The following is a 10,361-nucleotide window of genomic DNA, read 5'->3' as shown; positions in this document are numbered from 1 at the left end:
ACTTTATTATAGTATAATTATATATTTATAATATTTAATACATATTCTACCCTTGTTTTTTGTTTTAACCATTTAAAATAAAATTATACTTTCTCACGTATTAGCTAACATGGGACTCTACATTTTACTAATATACAAATTCACGGGCAATGTGTTTGGGACTTTTTAACTCTGTAATCTAAAATCTTATATGAATGAACACATTTTGATTTGATATTTGTTTTTACATAACCTTTTCAAAAATTTGTTTTTTCATACATTCATCAGTCTTCACAGATTATCAGAATATTTATGTTTTAGGATATTATTTAGACAATTAGCTTCCTTTTCAGTACTTTTGGGTATTTGGGAATGGGTTGTTTAGTTTTCTTTAGTAATGTTTTGTTGTTGCTGTCAATCGTCTGATAAGGAAAATAGTTGGAATACACATATCTTGATAAATTATAAACCATTTTCCATATATCTCCTTTCTTCCTATGCTCTTGTCTCTTGTTCCAATTAGTGAGAACTCTTTCTTACAAAATCATATATGAATCGGTTGAGATGGGATTATTTGGGCAGATATTAGATAACACTTTGGGAAAAAAAAAAACGTACTGTTTTGTTCTGCTCGTACATGGCATCATTTTCCAGTCATTCCTCATGGTTTCTTTAATATTGCTACTTCCCTAGCAATATTTTAGAGTGAGTTTCACAAATCAACAGTTCTCAAAGTGTCCCCAGAGCAGCAGTGTCTACAGCTCTTGGGAATAAATGGAAAATGTAAATTATCTGGCTCCAATCCAGCCCTGTTGTACCAGAAATGATAAGATTGGGGGGGGCCCAGCATTCTGTTTGAACAAAGCCTCCAGGTAATTTTAATGCACACTGAAGTCTGAAAAACCAACAGTATACGAAATGAAAACCAAACGTGGGTTCTTAAAAAGCAGCATAATTAGAGAGTGATTTAAAATGCCTGCTTGATAGAATTGTTTCACAAAGATAAAAATTTTTTAGAAATAATTTTAATGGAGCCAATTTTAGCCACTCCATTTTGAAATGGTCTTTCTAGCAAAACCTTAACAAATGTTTCAGTAAAACAAGTATATTATGCTAATAAGAGAATACAATGATGTATTCATTGTCAAGGCAGAAAGCTTCCTTCCTCATTATAATGGAATTCACGTAAGTATAGTTAGGTAACATAATGTGCCGCCTTCATCTTTATGTGCCTAGTTTTTCTGCTGGATTAAATTTGTTCACTTTTTAATTGAATCTGAAATTCTTAGAAATTAGGCATTAGGAGAGAATAGATTTTTGAATACTTGAAAATTGAAAATATATCTTAGTATAATTTCTTTCAAAAGTTGCAAGAAATAGCATCCAAAGGAAGATTGGAGGGTTCTAAACCATAACAAGAAGGGTTGACTTTAGAGTTGCTGGGTTGAAAAGTATATGAGGACAGGGAAAGCAGAAGGCAGGCAAGAGGGTAGGGACACCACGGGTAAATTTCACCTGCTTGTATTGACTAGAGATGGCCCTGGAAAAACTCCCTTAGGGCAAGTTGTCCAATTAGTTTTTTTAAAATGGGCCTTGATGATATACATAGAGATGGAGACGGAGACGGAGATAGAGATACGTAGAGCGCTATATCATGTGAATCTTACTAAATTCACTTACTTGATTTTTTTCAGCTTTCTCCAGTGTCCGGTGTGATGCTTGTACTCTCTCCTTGCTCATTTTTCCTAGGCTTTATCTGCTAACATTTGAGCACCCAAGCATTTCAGTGAAAATGTAATGGTCCTTCTGGGTCCACTGTTACAGGTCATGTTTCATGTACCATCCACTTGAAGGACACTCAATGTCAAGATTTTTTTTTAACATTCTATGTTTTTAACTATCAAACTGTGGGCATGAATATCAAGGGTCAATACAGCCATAAACAACAATAATACTCATTAATGTTTACTTCAATATTTTGGAAGAAATGTTATTTATTGGCATTTTTGCAATGATTTTTTGGTTGCTAATTCAGACTCTGGAATTGATGGAAAGGAAAGAATGTAAAGAAATGTTTTGCTTTCCATTTCTGTAACAATATTTTCTCTATGCATAACAGGTGCCACTGACATATGATTAATTCCACATGTAGGAGCTGAACTTTATCAAAAGGTTCCTGGCCAAAGAAAAGATTGATATTCAGGCATTGTCTGTATTCCCTGTGTAAACCCTTTGGGTCCAAGTTTTATAGTTTTATATGAGATCATGCCCCTTTGATTTGCTACTAATCCTATTGGAGTGGGAATTATGATGGGAATGTGAGTGATGTGTTTAATGCTAAATGTTAATATTTTAGTTGGTTGTACCTAAGAATTTTAAGCTATTGAGAATATGTATATATTTGGGCTTTTCATTGCAGGTAATTAATGAGGCAATGTTCTTTCTTCAGCTTTCAGCCATATAATTGATTGCAATTTGTCATTTCTTAGGAAGTGAATGTGAAATCCATACACATATTAGTTTCATGGGTCAATAATCTAAAAGACTGAATTATTAGATAAGCTATTGTCCAAAATATCAAGACACATGAGTATAAATATTGTCTTTATGGCTAGTAAATGTTAAGCTATCATGCTTATGTTAATTTGGAATCCGAATATTGTTTTTTTTGGCATCAGAATCCTTACAAAGTGAAATATCTAAGTAAAATAGAAAGAAAATAATCTATTATACAATTTCAGCTCAGTACCAGCAAACATGTAGCATTTAAGATTATATTATGAATAGTACATTCCTAAACATATCAATCATTTTCCATCTGCAGCTGTAGTATTTCATCTCTCAAAATTCAACAGCACTGACTTTAAAGCACTATTCACAATTAAATCCTAACCCACAGAGGTACATCTGCCAGTAATTCTTAAACTTTATCATGACTTTTTTTGTAATTCTTCAATTCTTGCATCTCATAATTCATCATGACATAGATGTACTTCATTCATACAGTTAACAAATATTGGACACTTACTGTAAACAAAGGATGTGGTGCTAGGAAGTAGGGATGCTTTATAGAGTATGTTGTAAGGCACACCAAGTTTTTACTTCCAGAACTTACAAACTAATTTTTCAAAATAAAATCTATTGAATGCATTTAAATGGGAATCAAAGGCAGCATAACTTTGCAATAGCCTTTGAGATACACAGTTACAAAGTAAGGTTTGGAATGATTGCCTAATAATCATATTTTTGACCATAGGATATCCAGGAATGAAAAAAGTTAAGTATTTTTATTTTGCTTACCAAAGCAATGTCTTAAGTTCTGCGGAAGACTGTAATGAATATCTGCAATTATCATATGCTAAATTTGACCATGACTACAATTTGTTTTGAGATTCAAACTAAATTATTTTTGCAGTGCTTAAGTAGTGAGTCAGTCTGAGTGTGCATTAAATACTTCACGTCAATGAAGGTAAAACTCCAGTAAGATCTTGCCTAAGTCGAGCAAATAAGATATTCCTCACTGGAATTGTATCTGTGATAACCACTTAGATTGTGTGAAGGAGCAGACTATAAGCACAATTTGGGCAGAGACTCCCTTAAGTTTTGCCCTTATTTTTCCATTGTACAATTTAACTATTTAATCCTCACCATAGACAATACAAGCCATGAAAAGTTAACTGAGTGAGTGAATTAATGATTCAGAAGACTTTAATGAACTCCTTGTCTCAAATTTGGAAATATGTAATGTTCTACAGTGTTTATCCATATCACCAAGGGACGTGGTAATGTTTCCTGCAGTCTGTAGATAAATTAATATCATACGGCCATAGACAGTCATACCTCTTTCACTTAATCTTCTCCATTCTTCGTTTCTTCACAGAGCGATTCAATGTGTATCTTATGCCTACGCCAAATCTGGATATTTATGGTGAATGCACAATGCAGATCACTCATGAAAATATCTATCTCTGGGATATCCACAATGCCAAGGTCAAACTGGTGATGTGGCCTCTCAGCTCACTGAGGAGATATGGTCGGGACTCAACATGGTTCACATTTGAGTCAGGAAGGTAAGATCTAATGCAGCAACCAAGTGTGGGAAGTTGTATAACAGAGTCCTGAAAGAAAGTTCTGTCCATCATTGCCCTCAGTGACCACTGTTTTCATTCAGGGTAAAAGTTAGCAAATACATAATTTCTTCAGATTCTTAATAACATGAATACAACTCTGTTAATTTTTTGGCAGGCTAATTACCCCATTCAAAATAATTTCAGTCTCTTACACTACCAAACTCAAACTGGTTTTGTAATTATATTAATAATGTAATTATCTTTTTGCAAGATTATTACAATACTATATTTTCAGTGTGCCTGTATTCAAAAGGATCTCCATAAAATTAAATGTAGCATGTCCTTGCTTGCCTTGTTTTTGTGAGTGTTTTTCAATAAGCAAACAATATTTTTTAAAGTTTTAAATAAAATTATTTAAATATTGCTTTTAGGCAAATATGCTGCTTTCTTGATCACAGCATATGGTTGAAATCCGTAAGTGTCTGAAATGAATCCTTGCTTCACAATCATTATTAATAAACATGGATTTAGACATAAAATACAACCAACCAAATCATTGTCTTTATGCTATGACCCCGTTGTGATATTGTCACACATCCAAGACAAGACTTAGGTTTGGAGATTCTATAGAGAAGGAGATGTTTAATGCTTCCATCTTCACCCAGGGGACATGATTTATCACATTCTTAAAATGAATTCATGGTCTTATAAGGCAATTATAGTGAGGTTTCATTGCATTTGATATAATATTTTTAAATTTATAACTTTCTTCTTATAAAACTACTATTTACTCAAGGTCACATTCTAATATCATCTATCTAGCCAGCTAGGGTAGGTCCCATGTCTCTTAAAATTTTGAGGAAAAAAAAAAAAAAAAAACCTGAGCTGGAGTAATTTTACCAGTCTGGGGCCCTTTTGCACTAAGGTAATATTAAAGTCTCTACCACACTGATTTCTCTGAAAAGCATTAGATCCTGTGTTGACTTAGTACGTATGAGCTTATTCAACTATTTCTATCTACCTAGATATTGAGAGTGTAATAGTGTAATCACATTCTGATAGCCATTGGGAAGTATAAATTCTAATAAGAAAATGAATTTTTAAGATGTTTATCATTTTAAAAATTATGACTATGAAAATGAGTCGACATGTTTTAGAGATTCAATGACCTAAAATCTATGATGCTTTTTTTTTTTGAGACAGAGTCTTGCTCTGTCGCCCAGGCTGGAGTGCGGTGGCGCGATCTCGGCTCACTACAAGCTCTGCCTCCCGGGTTCCCGCCATTCTCCTGCCTCAGCCTCCCCAGTAGCTAGGACTACAGGCGCCGCCACCACGCCCAGCTAGTTTTTCGTATTTTTAGTAGAGACGGGGTTTCACCGTGTTAGCCAGGATGGTCTGGATCTCCTGACCTTGTGATCCGCCCTCCTCGGCTTCCCAAAGTGCTGGGATTTACAGGCATGAGCCACCGCACCCGGCCGGATGCACCTTATGTTTTTACTGGCTTTAAAAGTTAGTGTATTAGTCCATTTTCACACTGCTGATAAAGACTGGGCAATTCACAAAAACAAGTTTAATGGACTCACAGTCCCACGTGACTGAGGACGCCTCACAGTCATGGCAGAAGGAGAAAGGTACGTCTCACATGAGAGCAGACAAGAGAATGAGAGCCAAGCGAAAGGGGTTTCCGCTGATAAAACCATCAGATCTCGTGAGACTTCTTCACTACCACGAGAACAGTATGGGGGGAACTGCCCCCGTGATTCAATTCTCTCCCACTGGGTCACTCCAACATGAGGGAATTTTGGGAGCTACAATTCAAGATGAGATTTGGGTGGGGACAGAGTCAAACCATATCAGTTAGTTTTACATATATATGCAAATTCATATATATGCAAATTCATATATATGCAAATTCATATATATGCAAATTCATATATCTGTATATATGAATTGGATGTTGTTGAGGTTTTGTTGGGGTTGGGGTTTTGTTTTTGTTTTTGCATCATTTACCAGCACTACCTCTAGAATCCCCTCCCTGGGATCCTTCTAGATATGCCTATCTTCCTGTTTCTATGGAAAACAATTTAACTATTTTGTCTGTTACAACATTTCAATAGACTGCCACTCAAAATTTTAAATAAGTCATTTTCTTTCATGAAGAATGGTTATTCAGAATTTTCACTCCATTTATACCTGTCCACATTAGTTTTTTAAGATCTTTATTTGATAGAGGAATTTAGTATCGTTTTTTCCCCTCTGTTGTTTGTTTCTTTGTCTTTGAGATTAGAGTTCTGTCGTTTGGACACAGTTCATTTGTTTTTTTCCTTCTCTAAATTTTGGGTGTCATTTGCTCTTTAGTGACTGAGAAACTGAGAAATTGTCCATAATTTTGTGCATTTATTTTGTAAATTCCAGATGATCTCGCTCTTGTTAAAAGGAGCCAGTGGGGGAAGGTCTTGTCCATACTTTATCTAGAGAAATTTTATCTAGAGAAATAAAAGTGGGACATTGTGTTCCCTGGGTCTAGACTGATGGGGTCACTGGTGATGAGACTGGGGACAATTTAGAGGGCAGATTGGCAGGTAAGGCATGGCCAGTCATCCTAGCAAACCAAAGCCAAAGGCCAACACTTTCTAGGTTTTATTAGCTCATTGACCAAGGCACGTCATTTGGTATAAATTTTAGCCATTTATTTATACTACTATATGTACTAATAGTAGTATTAGTACAAATACTACATGTGAAAATACAATTAGATATATCAAAATACTTTTTTCACTGACACACTTTCAAATGCATTGTTAAATTCTACTGTAAACCTGAAATGTAGACATGAACAGTAGGAATGGATCTACATCATTTATTCTGGAGAAGCATCCTTCAGTCACCCCGGTAATTATAATTATATGTCATAAGTCTCCAGGAGCACTCACCTAGTGTGGGGCAGAAGGAGAACAAGGACCAGGAAACTCTCCGTGGTAATCGTCCTTAGCACAGCATGGCGCCTGGGAGATGTATTCATTGTCTCACATCAGCTTGGAGCAATTGCTCTTTTACCATAAGAATCGTAACTTTGCATTTTAAAAGGTGAAAACAACCAATTTGCCATGCAAGCGTATTTTCTCAAGAAAATCACAAAAAATAAGACCTTCAGAGAAAGTGATAAGATTCATGATTATGTACGATTTTATCCTGTGAAAGACAAAACTCCTTTATTTAACTGCTGACTTGATATTTTTACTTCATATTACCTCATAAATATTCTAAGCAAAAATCAAGATGAGTTCAAATGCCTGCATGGCCAAAATTTAGGTGAGCCCCTGATCTTCTGTATGAATTATTTTTCAAAACAAACACCCATATTCAGCCTGATGCTTACTAGTACAAAATTGGTGCTTAAAATATGTGTCTCACTAACTTTGATAATATTGTTTCCATTTAGAAACCTGGGAAAAACCTGGTTACTAATTTTTAACAATTAGAAATGTGAAATAAATATTTCTATATAGTTATTATGAAAAGGTGGTTAGTGGAAGCAAATGTTATGTGTCATATACAATTAAGGAGTCTGTGATGTCATAGGTAGGCTTAACTTATTCCTAAACCTTTGTTGGTCAGGGATGCAAAGAGAAAGAATCTTTTCTCTAATGCATAATCAAGTGGTTAAGAGGAAAGAATGCAGAAAGTTCTTAAGTATGATACAAAAGCATACAAATATAATACATAATACATATGAATTGTTATATAAGCTATAAGGTCTAAGTTAAGAAATTTCCAAAACATTCTCACATATGGACACCAACTTTTCTGTACTAACCCAGAGTTATCAATGCCCTTGGGTTTTTTTGTTTTGTTTTGTTTTACAAAATATCATTTGATTTGCCATCAAGAGTGTTAGTGGTACACATTTCTTCATAAAAGAGTGTACTGCTGTGACTAAGATTTTCTTCTGAACTACTGATAACTGTCCTGCAAGTTTTCTATGCTTGTTGGTGCAAACTATCTACCAGAAGGTGTACACAGTAGGTTTTTAGACAAGGTCACGTGTTTCTCTTTCAAACGGTGCTAAAACATTTCTTGACTGAAACACTGAAGAATTGCAGTTAACTAAAATACAGTCAAACACAAGACGTGAAGTACCAACATTGCACAGGGCTTCAACTGAAGTCAGGAAATCCTGAGCCTGTGCGCACAGGCAACAGTAGCCACGTCACTGCCAGCACCTGGCAGCCATTATTTGGAGGCTGCTATTCCATAGACGATGTCATAACAAAATATACCCCAATTTCAGAAATACTAAAATGTAAAAATATGTGCTTCTGTTGAATGAAGGAATTAATGGCTCCATGGTTTGAATAAAGCCAGCTGGGGTGGTGTCCTGGGATACAGAAACCTAGGAGTGAACGTGGTGACATTTCACAAATCACGGGAGGAGATCAAACCAGAACTTTACATCTCTCTTGACTATCTTCTTGATTCCAGAAATCATTCTTGATTTAATGACTATGAATGAAGTTTAGGAACTTTCTGAATGAGAATAAAAGAAGCCTAAAAGGTGACCAAAACTGTCATTGTGATTCCTACAGATCAATTAGTAAAAAGCAATTCACATTAAAGTATGTGTGGGTTCAATAAAAATGTATTGAACTTTAAAGTTAATTGAGCAATAACTAAGATCAGAGTCTCCATTTCTCGATAAAAACAATTTCCTAAGTCATTTAATCAATGCTCTCTCCTAGGGGAAAAAAAAAATCAGACCTGGTATTATCGTAGCAAGAGATTTACCAAATTAGACACATGGAAAGAAAAGGCACTAGGTTCCTAAACAATTTGTCTTAGAATTGTTTCTTTGAAATTAAAGCAAGGGTTTATATAGACCTACGAATTTTTTTAAAAACATTGAATACATCGCTGATGCAAATTTTTTTCATGTAGGACCTTGCTACTCTATACTTTGTAATTAAAACTCAATTAGATATTATGATTTAAATCTTTTTGTGGCACCAGAAACCTCATTTATTCTCTGGGCTACTTTATTTCATTTATTGAACACTATGGTAGGAACTAGAGAAATAAAGATGGGTAACATAGTCCCTACCCTTAATGAGCACATAGTGTACTTGGTAAGATAGATCAACTAATCATTTCAATATAATATAGGAATTGTAATAAAATACATCCCAGGAGGGTTATATATTAGGAACATAGGTTAAGTTGGATCATTTTAAACACATTAATGATGTCAACCCCAAATCTCAATAGCTCAATACAACAAAGGTTTATTTCCCACGCAAGCTATGCTTGATGCAGGCTTGGACAGATCACCAGAGCACCTGGATTCAGAAACCTAGGCTGCTGCAATCTTGTGACTGAGACGTCTTCATGCTAACCCACCTCATTGCCACGCATAGCAGGGGAAGAAGGTGGGAACATTCTCCAACAAGCATACTATGGACTCAGTTGTTTCTCCCCAAAATTCATATGTTGAAGCCCGAACCGCCAAACTTCTTATATCTTTATGACAAGAGCCAGAGATGATAGGTCCTTTTAGATGGAATTAAAGTTAAATGAGGTAATAAGGGTGGAGTCCTAATCTGATAGGATCAGTGGCTTTATAAGGAGGAAGAAACTTCTCAGCCCCTCTTCTCTGCCATGTGGAGGAAAGACCATGTGGGCACACATCAAGAAGGTGACCATTTCCAAACCAGGAAGAAAGCCCTCAACAGAACCCAACCATGCTGGCACCCTGATCTCACACTGCAGCCTCTAGAGAGAGAAAGTTAATTTACATTGTTTAAGTCACCTACTCTGTCATGTTTTTCTTACGGCAGCCTGGGCTGACTAATAGAAAACATTTAAATACTTGAGTACAGTGGCAATGCATGTTATTTCTATTAATAGCCCACCATCCAGAAGGTGGCCTCCCACAGCCCCCTCACCCTCCGTCTGCAAAGGGGCAAGTGGGGAAACACAGAGGAGTATGTGGAATATATTTAGTAAGCATATTGCCTCTGCCACAGTCATATCTTCTGATGAGCAAAGATCCCTTTTTTCTCTTCTTCCTACACACTCAATTGTTCCTTAAGGGAAACAACCCAAAAAGCAATCCAGCAAGCCACTGATTATAGCTCAAAGTCCAGAGTCTGCAGGCGATTTGTAGCAGTGTGTACATCAGGTCCAGATAATACTTTTTTTTTTTTGAGGTGGAGTCTTTCTCTGTCACCCAGGCTGGAGTGCGGTGGCACGATCTCGGCTCACTGCAAGCTCTGCCTCCTGGGTTCACGCCATTCTCCTGCCTCAGCCTCCTGAGTA

At 35.9% G+C, this 10,361-nt stretch overlaps 1 protein-coding gene across 1 annotated transcript in view; it reads left to right on the top strand.

Moving 5' to 3' along the window:
• The window catches only part of DOK6 (docking protein 6), a 432,942-nt gene that overhangs the window by 290,152 nt on the left and 132,429 nt on the right, over positions 1–10,361 (top strand). The window contains exon 5 of the mRNA XM_011968352.1: positions 3,860–4,049. Within this exon, the coding sequence (XP_011823742.1) occupies positions 3,860–4,049 (190 nt within the window). The remainder of the gene's footprint in view (positions 1–3,859; positions 4,050–10,361) is intronic.

This window comes from Mandrillus leucophaeus, unplaced genomic scaffold, assembly GCF_000951045.1.
Source record: "Mandrillus leucophaeus isolate KB7577 unplaced genomic scaffold, Mleu.le_1.0 Scaffold84, whole genome shotgun sequence".
NCBI lineage: Eukaryota > Metazoa > Chordata > Mammalia > Primates > Cercopithecidae > Mandrillus > Mandrillus leucophaeus.
This window is presented reverse-complemented; position numbering and strand designations above follow the sequence as displayed.